The sequence below is a fragment of the Carettochelys insculpta genome, chromosome 18 (assembly GCF_033958435.1).
Source record: "Carettochelys insculpta isolate YL-2023 chromosome 18, ASM3395843v1, whole genome shotgun sequence".
In the NCBI taxonomy this organism is placed as follows: domain Eukaryota; kingdom Metazoa; phylum Chordata; order Testudines; family Carettochelyidae; genus Carettochelys; species Carettochelys insculpta.
The window spans coordinates 6023717-6040358 of NC_134154.1; the positions used below are offsets into that span (position 1 = coordinate 6023717).

The 16642-nt window shown below is 49.6% G+C and overlaps 1 protein-coding gene across 1 annotated transcript in view; it reads left to right on the forward strand.

The window, feature by feature from the left end:
- Positions 1-16482, forward strand: part of TAOK3 (TAO kinase 3) — a 129828-nt gene extending 113346 nt beyond the window's left edge. The window contains exons 15-21 of the mRNA XM_075012697.1: positions 1107-1343; positions 2785-2913; positions 5774-5977; positions 10857-11096; positions 12121-12333; positions 13671-13853; positions 15079-16482. Coding sequence (XP_074868798.1) covers positions 1107-1343; positions 2785-2913; positions 5774-5977; positions 10857-11096; positions 12121-12333; positions 13671-13853; positions 15079-15240 — 1368 coding nt within the window. The 3' untranslated portion in view covers positions 15241-16482. The remainder of the gene's footprint in view (positions 1-1106; positions 1344-2784; positions 2914-5773; positions 5978-10856; positions 11097-12120; positions 12334-13670; positions 13854-15078) is intronic.
- Positions 16483-16642: the final 160 nt, after the last annotated feature.

The window sequence follows — 16642 nt, forward strand, 5'->3', positions numbered from 1 at the left end:
ATGACTGGGCCGCTTCCCTCTCCTTCGCAAGCCTGCGCTTAGAGCGTGGAAATCAATGTGCACCCTGGGAGTTTGCTTCATCTGAACTGTGTTTCTAATCTGCTTAGACCATAGCAGGGAACGTGTGTCCTTGTGTTTGTTTGGGAACACTGGGTCCAGGGGAGTGTGCAGTACCCAGTGCCTCGTTTCTGTGGCCAAGGAAGTGACCTTCACTTGTGTGTGTGCCACTTGCTGGAACCTGAGAGCAGGCCGGTCTGCCTCTGCCTGTGGGTTAGCAATAGACTGCCCTGATGTCCACTGGAAGCAGAAGATAATGCTGGCAAACGTTGTTTGACCCTCTGTAAGGGGCAGCCAATGAGGAAGACTGTAAGGCTGTTGTAGTCACTGTGGGGAGATAAAAGTCAGGGGTAGGGTAGAACAGAACCCTCCTGGGCTAGAAACCAAGGGGAGGTACGTAGATGGCCAGATGAAGGGTGTCCACCATGAGTTTTAGTGAAGAGAGACCTGGGAAAGCAACCAGCAGTCACAAGGAGGGAGCAATGGACTAATGCAAAGTGCTGCCCCAGATTGTTCTGCTGTTACCCCAGGTTAGCCTGTGACTGGGGAAACAGTGAAAATGAGCTGCCCTCCACAGCTTCGTGAGCTCCTCAGAGGAAATGAGCCTGTAAGAAAGGAGAGGAGCAGAGCCAAAGCAAAGGAGCTGTGGTTTTGTTTCTCCCTCCCCATTTTGTGCGCCCTGCCCAAAGGGACCTTGGGGCTTCTCTGTGAAGAGGGACGCTAGTTCTCAGAGCTGCTTTATTTCCAAGTGCTCTGCAGGGTTCCTATCCTGCTGTCTGCCTCTCTTCTGCATAAATGGCTGAGGAACATGGCATGTTCTGTTGCCGGACATGCTCTGAGGTGCCCTAATAGTGTGGCAGAAACAGCCTGTGCATGCCAGGTCTTACTGGCCTCGATGTTGGATGATTTGTGACATTAGACAATAGCAGCATTCCTTGGAAACTTATTGGGGAGCGTTGTGAGCTTGCTTAGCAGGTAAGTAACTGAGAGGGGGGAACACTCCTCTGCACAATAAGCCTCTAATGACTTTTCCTTTTCAATGGCATCAGGTTACAAGACAGATCCATGAGCATGAGCAGGAGAACGAGTTGCGGGAACAGATGTCAGGTTATAAGCGGATGCGGCGCCAGCACCAGAAGCAGCTGATCGCCCTGGAGAACAAGTTGAAGGCCGAGATGGACGAGCACCGCCTTAAGCTGCAGAAGGAGGTGGAAACACATGCCAACAACTCGTCCATAGAGCTGGAGAAGCTGGCCAAGAAGCAAGTGGCTATCATGGAGAAGGAGGTCAGTAATCATATGAATGACACATCTGCGGCAGGAGACCGCACAGGAAAGCGCTGCAAGTGATCGCCAGGGAAGGACTGTTCAACCACATCTAAAACATGGACCTGGGGAGCTACGAGTGATTATTATCTGAGGGTGCTTTGATAGCTCATTTGTCCAAACAGCCAGCTGGATCGCATTCTAGTTCCTCCTGGCCCGGTGTCCCCAAACACCAGCTGGCACCAGCTAGTAACTTCACTGGCATTCCCAGAATGGGCCCTGAAGCCTGAACTGCCCTTATAGCCCTAGATGTGGTTCTTCTAGGTCATGGGGAGAGGCACGTTAATTGGGTAAGAAGCTGGCACTGTCCCGGCCTTTCCTTTGACAAGTATAGCGTTCAGCGTAAAAATCCACATGCGTGCAAGGTGTTACGGCTAATGCAAGAAAATAGGTGTTTTCCACAGTTAGTTTTAGTGGGGGAACATGAAGACATCCCTAAATGTGAGTGGGTAGTAGTATTTTACCATACATTTTCATGTTGTTGGCTGTTGATGGGCTAGGACCTTGCGCCTCCAGCCTCCAGAGCAGCGGTTCCCAACTTTTTCCAGACGGGGACCCATTTTGATCATTCAGGAACACTCGGTGGCCCAAAGCAATTCAAAAACAGGGGGTAGCAGAGCCGTAACTAGCTGATTTTGTGCCTGAGGCAAGAGTTTAAAATTGCGCCCCCTCATGTTTATATATTCATAGTAGTTAGTTGATAGAAAAAGGAAAATCACACTCAAGGGCTGGTGGGGAGGTTGAGGGGGGTCACACTCAGGGACTGGGGCAACTGGGGGATCCACTCGGGCTGGGGGACTGGGAGGGTCACCCTCAGAGGCTGGAGGGGCTGGGGGCTCACACTCAGGGTCAGGGGGGCTCACACTCCGGGGCTGGAGGGTCACACTCCGGGGCTGGGGGGAGATACAAAAATAAATGAAAACTGACAAATCAGCTACATAGAAGAGAAAGGGGGGCAGGGAGGAGGGGGGGAGCGAAAATTACGTACTACAAGAGTCTGTTAAGTGGCTTGTATCAGAGAGGTCACCAAGTTAGTATCTTCAAAAACAACCAGAAGTCCTGTGGCACCTTTATAGACTAACAGATATTTTGGAGCATCAGCTTCCGTGGCTTGCTTGAGATGGCTACGAATCTCAAAGGTGGAGAAGCTGTCTTTGTAATGCATAAATGCTTCTCTATGGATAGAGAGAGCTGCTGGGTGGAGCAGCTTTAAGGAGCTGCAGATGACTCCATTAACAGCCACATGCAGCTCTGAGCTGCTGGTGACCCTTAACAAATCTAATTGCGACCCATGTTTGGGTCCTGACCCACAGGTTGGGAATCTCTGCTCTAGAGTGACAATGCACAGTCACAGATTGCTTTGCGATAGACTTTGTGCACTCACGCCTTCTCCGTCTCTCAGGCAAAGACGGCTGCAGCGGATGAGAAGAAATTCCAGCAACAGATTTTGGCTCAGCAGAAGAGAGACCTGGCGACCTTTTTGGAAAGTCAGAAGAAGCAGTATAAGCTTTGCAAGGAAAAGATTAAAGAAGTAAGAACCACCACATTTCAAAGAGGTTTAGAACTGGCATGGTTCAAGCATTGATTTTTGCTTAACTTGCACCTGCCCAGTGGTTTAATGTCCATTAGTATGTGGTGCTCAAACAAGATCTTTGAAACTGAAGGCCGTAGGGAAGGTGAAAGGTCCTGGGGAATTCCCTCCAGCACCCTCCATAGAGCACAAACGTACGTGGTCCCCAGCTTTACTTACACCATTTATAAGGCACCTGCCAATAGTCATGTGCATGCCCGGCAATTACCACTACAAGATCAAAATAAATAAGTGGCCTGCCTAGATATACTGCCAAACCCCACCCCAAACCACGTGCATAAAGGCAGGCACCACTCCAGGTCAAAGACCCCAGATAACTCAAAATGCAGGGAGAAAAGGGATAGCACCAGAGAAGCAGAGGAGACCTCAGAAGGGCGGGTGCTCGAGGTTTATTGGAGTCAGTGAAACTTATGCAGATGCTCCAGTGCTTTGCTAAATGAGTGATTCAGAACATGCAGACAAGGAAGAGCCTGCAGAAATAAGTGCTCCAAAGGCAGCCACCAGGGCTGTTGTTTTCTGAGTGTTCCTTGTCCAAATTGCCTTGCCCTACCCAGTCCCACCTCCAGCCCCAGTTTGGTTATGCACTTTAAGGGGCAGTGGGTTATCTGCAAGGAGCAGACTGACGCAAGGAATTTCCAGAGCCGCATCCTGCTGTGTGCGCTGAAGCTACACAATGTCACATTGGCTACCCAGGTATTGACCAACTGACAGGGGACTGCAGATCAGAAAATAAACCCTCTGCATCCCTACTGCAGGAAGGGAAGGACCTTTGGTGTGATCCATACATCTGGAGGCTGTGGCCACACGCTCTGCAGCCTGGCCTGAGGGCTGCTTTGGTCCCACCTTAATTCTGCGTATTAAGTGACAGGGTTCCTGGGTAGCGCCCCAGGGAGTGTTTTGACATCCTCCATCTCTTGGCAGAGCTGAGCATACTTCATGCTTCTTGTCATTGTTGGGGAACCAGCCCTGACCCTGACCCTGACCCTGGTGAGTTTTCAGGGCCTGCCAAAGCAAGCCGTCTAGCCTGCTTCTAGGCCACCTAGACCGTCTGCATGGAGCTGTAACACTTGCTTGAAATTTCATCGAAAGGAAACACCATTGAATATCCTGTTCCCATTAGATCAGTGGGAACACTTAAAAAAAAGGGTATTTTGAAAGAATACAACAAGCAGTCCTGTGGCACCTTAGAGACTAACAGATATTTTGAAGCATGAGCTTTTGTGGGCAAAGACCCGCTTCGTCAGGTGCACGACTCGTTCGTCTTTGCCCACGCAAGCTGATGCTTCGAAATATCTGTTAGTCTCTAAGGTGCCACAGGACTGCTTGTTGTACTCAAAGATACAGACTAACCCAGCGACCTCACTGATAACTGCAGCTCCAACAGCTTTTAATGCATCTGACATAACTCTGCTGTTCTTGTGGCTTGCCCTGCAAGCCTGTTTCAGTACCTGATAGCATGTGCATTTGCAGATCCCCTCATAGTGGGGAGTCAAACACATTTTACGGACTTTTCATCTATTAAACTTTCTACCAAAAAGCCTGTGTGGGCAGGCAGGAAAGGGAGATAAATAGGCATGTTATCTTCATTTTGCAGCTGAGGAAACTGAGACACAGAAGGGTCACAGGACAAATCAGCAGCAGAGCTGAGAATGAACCCAGGAGTCCTACCCATTCTTTTCCTGGAATGTTCTCCATCTATCCCTATGGATGCTGTCACATTGTGTTCTTACTGTTGCTCTCCATAACCCCATACAGGCTTGCCCTGCTTAAGTTTTGTTTTCCTCTTTCTGATCCCCTCTGCCCCCCACGAGTCAGTGTAAAGTAGTTCACTATCGAGGGGGTGAGCTGGGGACCCCTCTGGAGCCTGCCAATCCTCTGATTCCACTCTTGCCAGGCCCTGCACAACTGTGTAATAGATTCATGCTCGAGAAACCGGCCGGCATGTCTCCAAGGAAGCCAGGCTGGCCGTGACTCAGGGACCAGTACAGCTGTAGTTACCAAATGAAAGCAGTGCCCCGTGGACAGTGTTTCACGTGTGATGGGATATGTGGTAGGATTTAAAATTGGGATTAGTAACAAATCTGGTTCTGTTTGGGCCCAGACTGAGGGTAGCCCTCAAGGAGAAGACCAACGGGGTAGGGGAGCATTTCACTGCATAGCTCAGGTTCCTTTTTTGAAGTAATTAGAGATATTGCCACTGCCAACTCTTGCTGGCTTTAAAGAGCCATCTGGCTGTAAGTGCTGGTTCAGACAGGACAAAAGAAGCCAAGTGCCAATTCATCTGTACAAGGAACATGGCTTTCCACTAGCGTGTGCTTCCATGGTAACAGCTCAACACAGCTTTCACTTTTGTATGTTATAACCTGGCTCCACGGGCCAGAATTCCCTTCGGCTGCCATTCTTAGCATCAAGCCCCATATACAGGCTAGGTAGTGTCGTCACTGAGGAATCATAAACAAAACCGCCTTCATCGTGAACTCGGGTTTTGTCTGGGAAGTTGAGCACCGAATTGGAATCCAGGCTGTTCTTGCCTTCGCTCTGTGGCTTTAATACTGATTTGCTCACTTAGTCCGCAGGCAGGCTGTTTGTCCCTTGATCCTCGCATGTGAAACCCGTTCAGGGGTGTGAGGGCTGGTGTCTCTGAAGCACTTTGAGACCCTTGGCTGAAAGGAGCATAATGCTATTGCTACTGTGATAAGTAGTGCCTTGTGTTGTGAGTGTCTCCTGGGGGCATCGCCAGGATAGGCAGGTGGATCCTAAAAAGCAGCTTGTTTCTTGACTGTTCATTTGAATGCCCCAGGAGATGAATGAGGACCACAGCACACCGAAAAAGGAGAAGCAAGAGCGAATATCCAAACACAAAGAGAACCTGCAGCACACGCACGCTGAAGAGGAGGCCCATCTTCTCAGCCAGCAGAGGCTCTACTACGACAAAAACTGCCGCTTCTTCCGGCGGAAAACCATGGTTAAGAGGCACGAGATGGAGCAGCAGAACATTCGGGAGGTGTGTCACACTTGGCGCCATTTCCCCTCTCGCTCGCGGGGCTGTCGGGGAAGTTAGTTCTTGGCTGCGGCGGGCAGGTCGGTAAAGTCGTGGTCCTAGAACGGTGGGGTGGGGGTGGCTGGTGAGAGGTGGAGCTGGCAACGTGGAACTGGCTTGTCTCGTTTCTAATTGCTGAATTGAAATAGCGAGCTACACATACGTGTTAACGTTCTGGCTGTTAATTTTCCATGGAAGTGATTGCTGTAGTGGTGAGAAGGCTCCTCTTGTCCAACGTTAGAAATGGAGTTTGGTAATCAAGGTCTCTTGAATGGAAGAGGTCTCCTTGCCTTGGAGTTTGGTGTCAGACCCCACTGACCTTCCCTTGCAGGGGACTCAAGGCCATGTGAGGCAGTCCCTTCAAGGGCATCCGTGGGAGACTTCTGTAGTACACTAACCAGAGCAGTGACACAACTGGGTGTTCTTCAGGTTTTACTGAGTTGGATTGGGTTAAGAGCGTTCAGGTAGCTAGAAATAGATATTTTCCCCCATAAACAGCATGAAAAGAATGTTAAAGCTGCAATGTCAAGCACTCCGAAGTTAGGAAATGGACATGTTGAAGTTGTCTGTACAACCGTCATGTACCTCCCCTGCATATGCAATACAATAGTACGTGGTCATGTCATTCAGAACTATTTCTCCCATAGGATCTCTGCCTCATTCAGTACACAGGCTGAGCCTGCTCTGGTGTTTATCAGGTGTATGTGATAAAGGAGGGTGATTCTGTCCCTCCCCCTGCAACAGAGTTCCTGTGTAATACTGGGCAGGTCACTTACACCCAGCCTTTCGTAGGTGGTCATGAACCGTGTCCTTCATTTTCTGTGGGCCTGACTTGAGACCCTTGGGTCCAACTGGCAGAAGCAAGAAGCACTCACAGCGGCCGTGGGAATGAACAGGAGTGTGCTTGGAACATTAAAAGTGCTCTAACGCAGAGCACTGCAAAAATGAGGTCCTGGACATCTCTGAATGCTCTAGTGGATGTTTTCATTCCCCCTCTGTGAAACACAGATAGTGCCAGCTTGCCTTTCATGGGCGTGTTGTGAGGGTTGATTAAAGTTTTGTGAGGTGCTCAGATACTAGAGCAATGAGCATCAGAGAAAAGCCAGGAGCAAATGAATTCTGTCTTCAGAGCAGGGATAGAGTAGTGTGGTGAAGATAAGGCCTGGGACCCCACACACCGAATAACAAGAAGACAAACTCATTAAATCAGCACCATCTATGCTCGGCACTGAGAGAGACAGGGATGCCAGGGAGGAATAGTGTTGTGATGTAATTAGGGAGTGTATCATAATGCATATGTGCAACTGGGCAGAATAAATGTTGCACAAGCAGCCTTAATTATGGCATTTCCTAATTTTTGAGGGCCTGACTTTGTAGTACTGATGTTCTTGTAACATAGAGGGGTTTTGTGTGGGATTTATTAAGGTTTTTAAAACGCAAACTGGAAAAAAACCAAATTCCATCGTGTGTTGTCATACTGAGTGACTTCTGCCACTGGACTTAATAGGGGAACTGTGATAGGTTCACCTGCTAGTGGGCGCCACTCTGTGGCTAAGGGGTGCTACGTAAGGCCTTGCCTGGTTGCCTGGCAAGATGCTGGGGGCAGGATCTGACTAGCTTTGTCTGGGGTGCTGTTGGTTTGTACTAGGCCTGCGGCCAGTCTCTGGCCATGGGGTCTTACCCAGGTCTAAGCTCAGCTTGCACTCAGAGCTGTCTGTAGTACTGCTGGTCCCCCAGGCAGTATATAGACCTGCCTGGGTCAGGCTCCTATGAGGGACTGCCAGGCCCTAGCCTAGCACCTCTTTTATAGTTGCCTGTTGGGTCCCGATTGGCTGCAGCAAAGACAGCTGTTCCTCCCTGGAGGACCTCTTGTCTGCTCCTCTTGCTGCGATGAGGTGTGGCCAGGCCGCTGCTCTCCTGTAGGGGCCACTGGGGCTTAGTCCACCCCATCACAGTAACTGATAGCATTAGTGGGTTGTCATTCTCTGTGAACTGGTACTAGAGGGGAATGGAACAATTTGCCAGTGGGTTTCACGGGTATTTGCTGACAGCAGAATGGTAAGACCTGAAAAACGTGAGCCCTGATGGCGCAAGCAACTGAAAAAGAGGCGGTTGTAACAAGAAATACCAGGCAGTCATGCAGAGGTTGGCTAATACCTGCTGTGTATTTGAGAGAGTCTTCTGTTCAAGAATTTCTCCTGAACAGTAAGAGTTAGGACCACCAAATTTGTTACGTGGCTTCCTCATACCACAACTTAAAGCAAGCTCAGGGTTTGTTCTGGCCGGGACAATGGGATGTGGCTGGAATGGGATTGCAGCTCATAAAAACATCCAGAAAACAGAGAGAATTGCCTGGCGAGTCAAAGGGACTGGCTGGAGGCTCGTCTGGGGAGGCCCCAGCCCTGGCAGGATGTGCCCCCAGCCCTGAGCCCCCCACCTACTGCCCTTAGCCTTAAGCTCTGGAACAACCTTCCAGTGGGAGGCCTAGAAGTCAATAACCTAACTGGCTTCAAGACCGAGCTTGGTAAACGTCTGGAGGGGATGGGATGACGAGATTGCCGACAGTGGCCGGTAGCTAATCTGGGACCGCCAGCAGGTGATAGCGCCAATGGCTGGTGATGGGAGAATGGATGGGGAGGGCTCTGAGAATTCTTCCACAGAGGTCTGACTGGTGAATCTACCCACATGCTCAGGGTCTGCCTATTTGCTGTTGAAAAGAACTTTTCCTCCAGCACAGATTGACAGAGACCCTGGGAGTGTTTTTTCGCTGTCATCTGCCCCATGGGTGACTCGCAGGTTTAAATTTGACTCTGGTGGATTCTCTGGGTCTTAATCTTTAAATCATGATATGAGCCCATGTTTATGTGGCTAATACAAGAGAGGTTGGGTGAGGTTCTGTGGTCTGTGATATGCAGGAGTTCAAGGTTAGAAGGAACCATTAGGATTATCTAGTCTGAAGTCTGCATCTATGAACTTCTTTCAGGCTTGTGGGTGGTAGTGCTTAACGATACCAGGGGAGTTAAAACAGAAGAATTTGCGAGTACAGATAATGTCTTGTGAAAACTTGCCAGACAATCTGGTGGTGGGTTTGGGTGAGGGTCAAAGCCAGAGAGAACCCTGCAATGGAGCCACTGGTGTTACGACTGCTAAGTTTTATTGTGTCTATTTTTCATTGTTCTGTTGGGTGTCCTGGTCCATTCTCCGGGCAGGATTGTTCCCTTGGGGTGAAATTTTCAAAAACTTTCAGCACAAGACTGATTTTGCTCCCATTTATATCACTGCAAGTTTTACTCCAGAGCTTTGTCCCATCAAATTTAAGTGGCTCGACAGATGGAGTTTCCATGCTTCCTTTGGGACGAGCATGCCACGAGATGACAGAACCCTTCCTCTAACCTTCTGCCCAGAGAGTATTTTGCTTATTTTTGTCTGATGGCTTCTAGTTAAAACCCAGTAGAGAAATGATGATGTCCTCAGTAGTGAGTGAAATGTCAATTAATTCTCCCCTCCCCCTCATCAAGCATAGGTTAATTATGGCTGTGTCACTCCCTCGACAGTAGCACCCGCAGGCCTGAGGCAGAGTGAGATGGGCCTGGATCTGAGAAGGGTAAATGGAAAGGGACTGGGTACAGAACTTCGGAAAACTCCTTGTCCATGCAGAGGTTCTAAGCCTCATTCATAGAATCGTAGGACTGGAAGGACCTCAAGAGGGGGTCAAGTCCCATCCCCTGCACTCCTGGTGGGACGGAGCAGTGTCCAGACCCTCAGGGGACGTTAGTCTTTGGCTTGTGGTGCAAATTTCCCAGCACTACTGTTCAAAAGTCCAGCAGGACTCCATCCTGCCAGCAACAAGCTGGGCACAAGAACTTGGTGTTGGCTGTTGCTGTGGAGGCCGAAGGGCCACGACTAGGCACCGAATGTGCACACAGTAAGAGCCAGTCCCTGCCTTGCAGAGCTTACAGGGTAGCAGGAAGCATCCCAGCTAGAACTAGGCATTGCCAGACTGCTCTCCTGTAATGACCACCAGCTGCGTGTTAGTTGGGGACTGCTAGTAGTCCAGGCTGAGCTAAACCCCATTAAAACTGCTGACCTATAGGGGAAGGGCTCTGTAGCTCCAAGCACTACGCTGAGGCAGAAATATTAGCAGCAGTCAGTGGAAGATGTGGGACTAGAACCAGTGGTCTGTGTCAGCTGAAGCTCAGTGTGTTTTTGCAAGGCCATAGGAGGTTGCGTAGAGCACTGTGTCCATCTTCCAGTTACCTGGAGCCAGTGGCATCACAAGCTTTTGCAAAAGCCATGCAGCAGTTGGCAGCACTGCTCTCCTGACGTGCTCTGGAGTATCCAAAGGTCTCTGACCTGGCTGGCCTTGGCGGTGGTTCTGCTCGGAGTGCATGGAGCTGCTCGTGGCACCTCACAGCGGTTGTAAAAAGGCATGGAGTGGGCAGGCAATGCCAGCGCCTTCGTCCTGCTTCCTGAGCTGTGTTCATGTGTGATGTAGCCACTTGTGGGTGTATCATGGATCACAGAGGGCTCATTGCCACCTGCTGGATACGTGGTGGGAGGAACAAGATTACAGCTGGGTGAAGGGATGAGGTTGGAGTTAGGGCAGACTGGGACCTAAGGAGGTTACAAGCCCATTTGTTCTGGGAGCCATCTTCTAAGACTTTCTCTGCTGCTAATGTTGTGTGTGTCTTCACAGCACATACAGCTCTCTGGCATGGGACAGGCGGCCATACTTATCATGGCTGGACACGTGCTTGTATGTGCTGAGCCTGAGCAGGCAGTGTTGCCTTTATCTGAGATTGCTCCTTCCAGCCCTTCACTTCCATTGCACTGTCTTCGGCAGGAATTAAACAAAAAGCGGACGCAGAAGGAAATGGAGCACGCCATGCTGATCCGGCACGACGAGTCGACGCGTGAGCTGGAGTACAGGCAGCTGCATACGCTGCAGAAGCTGCGGATGGACCTGATCCGTCTGCAGCATCAGACTGAGCTTGAGAACCAGCTGGAGTACAACAAACGGAGGGAGAGGGAGCTGCACAGGAAGCATTTCATGGAACTCCGGCAGCAGCCAAAGAACCTGAAGGTACCGGGGGAGCTTAGTTTTCCTCAGCTGCTTTGCACCTATCCCTTCCGCTTTGCCCTCTGGCGTGCTCTGACCAGACTGTCGCCAGGCAGCTCTTCCTCCTGACGCTTGGTATCCCCGTAGGTGCTCCTGGTACTCAGGTGGTCTCCTGTGTCTGGTGAGCGTTGTAAGCGAGTGCTTGGACCAGGGGAAATACGGGTTCTGTGCTTTGAAGTGCCATGGCAGCAGGTTTGGGTGGAAATACTCACAGCTGACAGGCATTGGAGATTTTGCTCCAGTCAATCTGTCTTTCCTTCAGCCACACGCTTGTCTTAAACCTCAGGACTAAGTCTGGGGTTGCTTCCTTGCTTTGGATGTTAGCAAAACAGTCAGCAAATGTGGGTTTGCTTTGTACTTTGCTGCGTCCTCCTAATGCAGCTATTGCCCAGTCAGAAGCCCACTAAGCCGATCTTGGAGCTTTTCCTGTCATCCTTTTGGAGCAGCAGGTGTGGTGGGCGTGTCTTTCCGTTCAGTGGCTGCGTGCTTTCAGACCTGAGGGTTCCCAGGGGATGGACTGTGAGGGCAAAAAGTGGGTTGAGGGGAATTTGTGGATTCGAAAGATGAGGAGGGTTTGGGGAGCAAAGGCACTGGGCAAAAGTCATCCTCTGTGAGTCAGGTCCTGTCCATACTGCAGTGACTGTAAAAGAAAAAATGCTCTGGGTTGACTAGCCTCCCATCCCTGCTGCTGGTTGAGGCTCTTACTCAGCCAAACGTTTGAGCACGTACTTAATTTCCATCTGTCTTAAGGTGATAATGCGCTTGTTTGAATAGAAAGCTACATCAGAACCCTCCCCTCTCTGATGGAGAATGCCACTGGTATTGGTGAATCAGCTGGTCACCCCCGTAAGGCAGTGGGTATAAAGTGATGGCAGTGCCGTGGCTGATGAGGCACTCCCCTGTATGTGTTTGTTTTGGATGTACCATAGACCTGGCCACTAGCCCTCTCCGTACCCAAAGCCCCCACTTTCTCTTTGTGCCTCTGCAGGCCATGGAAATGCAGATCAAGAAGCAGTTCCAGGACACGTGCAAAGTGCAGACGAAGCAGTATAAAGCACTCAAGAATCACCAGCTGGAAGTGACTCCAAAGAGTGAGCACAAAACGATCCTGAAGAGCCTGAAGGACGAGCAGACGAGGAAGCTTGCCATCCTGGCCGAGCAGTACGAGCAGAGCATCAACGAGATGATGGCTTCACAAGCCGTAAGTGCAAACTCCAGAGCTTCGCGTCCTCTTGGGGAATGGGATACGCCAGGGTTTGTGCCCATAATGAAATGTGGGCCTCAGTACTGCGTAGTGCTGGGGATAGAGCCAGGTCTGATGGGAGCAGCTTTCCCCTTCCGTCTCCTGACTTGCATGGCCTTTTGGTCCCCACGCAGATTTGCCAGTGTGCCTCCTGCTGACGTGACTGGCCCTTGCTTTTCAAGCCATGGGCCTATCCTGTTCATTCTGCCCAGCATGTTGCAAAAGTGTGGTGGTTTATAGGGCAGCAAATAAAGACCTCAAAGGAGTTTTGCTTCTGATCTCAGTAACGTCTCCAGGTGTCTCCTGCCTGGGGGCGGTCTTTGCCCACACCATTCTGCAGTCCCGCTACTAGGCTTACATTTAAAGAGCAGGCATCTTCCTCAAACTACTCTGCGAACAGCATGCGCAGTGCGTGAAGGTCAAATTGTCCCCACCCTGGGATTGGCCTTTACCAAAGAATACAAACGCCTTCTCCAGAGACAGGGATGTGGCTTCAGTTCCTCCTTCCAAGTTACGCAGCACGTACCCTAGGTGTCCAGAGAGACATTCCTGCTCCATTGCCATCCGAGTGCGGTAATGAGCCCCCTGCCTCAGTGAGTCAGGAGAAGCCCTTTCCCATCTGTCAGCATGATCAGCACCTGTGTGTTGAGTGGGAGGTTGGAGGCAGACACTGCAAACTCCTTGCAACAAGCCCCTGTCTCAAGTTACCAAATGTGAATAATCAAAGGCAGTGAGTCAGAGGCCCGGTTAATGGGTCCATCTCCTTCCGGCCCCTTCTCCTCCCTTTGTTGCAGTAGGTGCCCTCACTTTCTCTCCTTCCCAAGGTATTGAGGCCAAGCCCAGCCCTGTCCGGGTGAGGCTCCCACCTACATGATATTTCTCTGACCTCTAGTCAGCAGCAAGCCCCTTACCTGCCCTCCTGGGTGGTCCTGCTCACCACCCGGCAGGGTTGTCAGTAATGCTGCTGCCTCCGCAGAGGGTTTTAAAGTAATACTTTCAGCACTGAACCTCCACCAGTGAAGAAGCACATTGTTTAAAGTGCACAGCCCAACCTCAGAAATCCTGGCACACGTCTCCAGTCTGGTAGCTGCTCCCACGGGCCGCTGGAAGGACACACGTTCAGAATGCAGAGACTGCGTGTTAGCAGCTATCTGCCTCTGATATGCTGGGATTTGAACTGAGCTTAGGTGCAAACTCATCAGTGAGTGCAGGCCAGGAGCAGCATGTTCCCCGCTAGCTGCAAAGCACAGAAGGGACTGCTTGAGTTGACATTTTGTGTTTGACCGATCTTGCAGCTGAGGCTGGACGAGGCTCAAGAAGCAGAATGCCAAGCCCTGAGGCTGCAGCTCCAGCAGGAGATGGAGCTGCTGAATGCGTATCAGAGCAAAATCAAGATGCAGACGGAAGCCCAGCACGAACGGGAGCTCCAGAAACTGGAGCAGAGGGTGTCTCTGCGCAGGGCCCATCTCGAACAAAAGGTATGTTTCAGATGCGCTGCTGGGCAACATCTGACGGGGCTTCATTGTGAATCACTCCTCGGTGTTATCAGCATCTGAGCTGTCCTTGTTCCTAGTTAAATCAGTGCCAGGCACTGAAGGAAATCTGGGCAAGTAATTTCAAAATGGATTAAAGGAAATACTTTGGCACATGTAATTCACCTGAGGAACATCCTGCCTCTTTGCTGAGACACATGGTCTGGTAAGATTTCTTAGAGAGCTACTCATATACATAGGGAAAAGGACAGCAACCACAATTAGCCCTTATAATTTGACTGTGGGGGGTGTTAATCAGTCCTCTTCCTTCAGAGCGTAACGTCAGCTGAAATGAGGAAAAAAAGTCATAGAATCCTAAAGCTGGAAGGGACCTCAGGAGGTCATCGATTCCAACCCCCTGCCCAAAGCAGGACCAATACTCAACTAAATCAGCCCAGCCAGGGCTTTGTCAAGCCGGGACTTAAAAACCTCTAGCGATGGAGATTCGACCGCCTCCCTCGGTAACACTTTCCAGTCTTCTCCACCCTGCTGGGGAAATAGTATTTCCTAATACACCCCCACATTGTTACAAAGCCCTTTAATGCATCTAGGGCTGTGTCTACACTAGCCCAAAACTTCGAAATGGCCATGCAAATGGCCATTTCGAAGTTTACTAATGAAGCGCTGAAATACATATTCAGCGCCTCATCAGTATGCGGGCGGAAATTGACGCGGCTCATCCTGACAGGGCTCCTTTTTGAAAGGACCCTGGCAACTTTGAAGTCCCCCTATTCCTATCTGCTCATTTGCATGGCCATTTTGAAGTTTCAGGCTAGTGCAGTCACAGCCTAGATGTTTAACGTCTCTGGCTTTAGAGCTGGAGGCAAGAAACTAAATTACCTCACTAGGTGAGACAATCCATCTGCTGCCTGAGGACCGTGTGTTCTCGTCGTGGGCCAGCCACGTCTACCTCCAGAGAGCAGGTGCAGGAATGTGACATCCAAGGTGTAGGAACATGACAATCCCTAGCAATTCTTCTGTCCTTAAGCCCCCTTTCTATCTTGAACATCGGGGCTTCTTCAATTTGGGAGACTGAACGTGGCACATAAACCAGCCAGCGGAGGGTTTCACCTAGAGCAGTGGATGCTAGACTGCTCGAAAAGCTGTGACCCTGGCGGGCGCTGTGCTTTGAGATGCTGGCTAAGGGAGCTGCTGACTGTGCTTGTTTCAGATTGAAGAGGAGCTGGCTGTCCTGCAGAAGGAACGCAGCGAGAGGATCAAGTTTCTGTTGGAAAAGCAAGAGCGAGAGATTGAAACGTTTGACATGGAGAGCCTGCGAATGGGGTTTGGGAATTTGGTCACATTAGATTATCCCAAGGAGGACTATAGATGAGATTAAATTTCTTTTGCCATTTTCAAAAAAGCAAACAAAAAAAAAAAATTATGAAAACCCAACGTTCCCCATGTTAACGGGCGTGCTCTCTCTCTTTCTGTCTCTTACTGACATCGTGTCGGACTAGTGCCTGTACGCTCTTACTCTGTCAGGGCCCCTTCCCGTGCGTCGAGTGCCGGTGCTGGACAGCTCCTGGCGGTCTGTTTTCATAGTACGTCACAGTGTTGATGTATCTGTGCAATGATGAAAAATGTTTCAGTGAAAGCTTTGGAGATAGTTTTAATGAATCTAACAAAAGTGGATGTACGTTGCTTTTGAGCAATCACTCATTTGTCCACCAATCAGTGAAAGTACAAGCAAAAAAACCAACCCCTTAGCCCTATATATTAAAGCCCAGGGGGAGAGAGACGAAATCCGCAGCCTTACCTGAACTAGCTGCTGCATAATTTTATTTTATTTTTTATTTTTTGGTATTTATTCATCAGGAATAATTAAATAAAAATAAATTTATTAAAGATTGAGGAATTTGATACATTTTACAGAAAAAACAATGGTGATGTACATATCAGTGGTGACATATTATTACTTTTTGGGGGCAGGGGAGGGAAGGGGGTGGGGTGAAGAGATCTTGTGATTTTTAAAAGAACCGTGCCAGGTGAGGTCAGGGTTTGACCTCCACCGTGGGCATATTCTTGATTGTATCATAATCATTTTCTGCTGTTGCAGAGAATGTGAATACACTTAAATGAGCCCACAGGATCCCAGTAGCACAAATTGGGCTTTGTCAAATCGTGTATTTTGTGTATAGAAGGAATTTAAGGAGAGCTTTTACTTATTTTCATATTGTATTTTAACTGTTTCTCTGATCAGAATTTTTTTACTCCTTTCCTCTCCCCGCCCCTAGTTGTCCCACACCCAACTTTCCAGTTCAGTATTTGGGGTTCAACACTGTCTCTCTGTCAGATCATCCTGATTGTTTTCTTCTTTTTTTTTTTTCTTTTTTTGGTCCCTCCCCTGGACCCACCCCTCCGCCCCCCAGAATCTGTCACAAATACCACATTATTCACACTTTCAAACTGTATTTTCTTACAATAAAAAGCGGGGGGGGGAAAAAGGCTTTACCTTCTTTTGCATGCACTTTAAAAAAACAAAAACAACAACAAAAAAACAAACATTTTTCAGGTTCCAAGGAAGAGCATGAATAACTGTCAGAGCTTTTAATTATATTTGTAAATAAAAGTGTTCATCACAATGCCTCGCTGTCTCATTGTTGTGGAACAAGCAGCTCTCACCCCCCTGGGGAGTGGTCATCCACTCCCAGCCTCGCCCCTCCTCTTTCTTCCAAGCTGGGAGCAGAAGCAGGCTTGCAGGGTTTCACATCAGGCTCAAGCTGCCCTTCCCA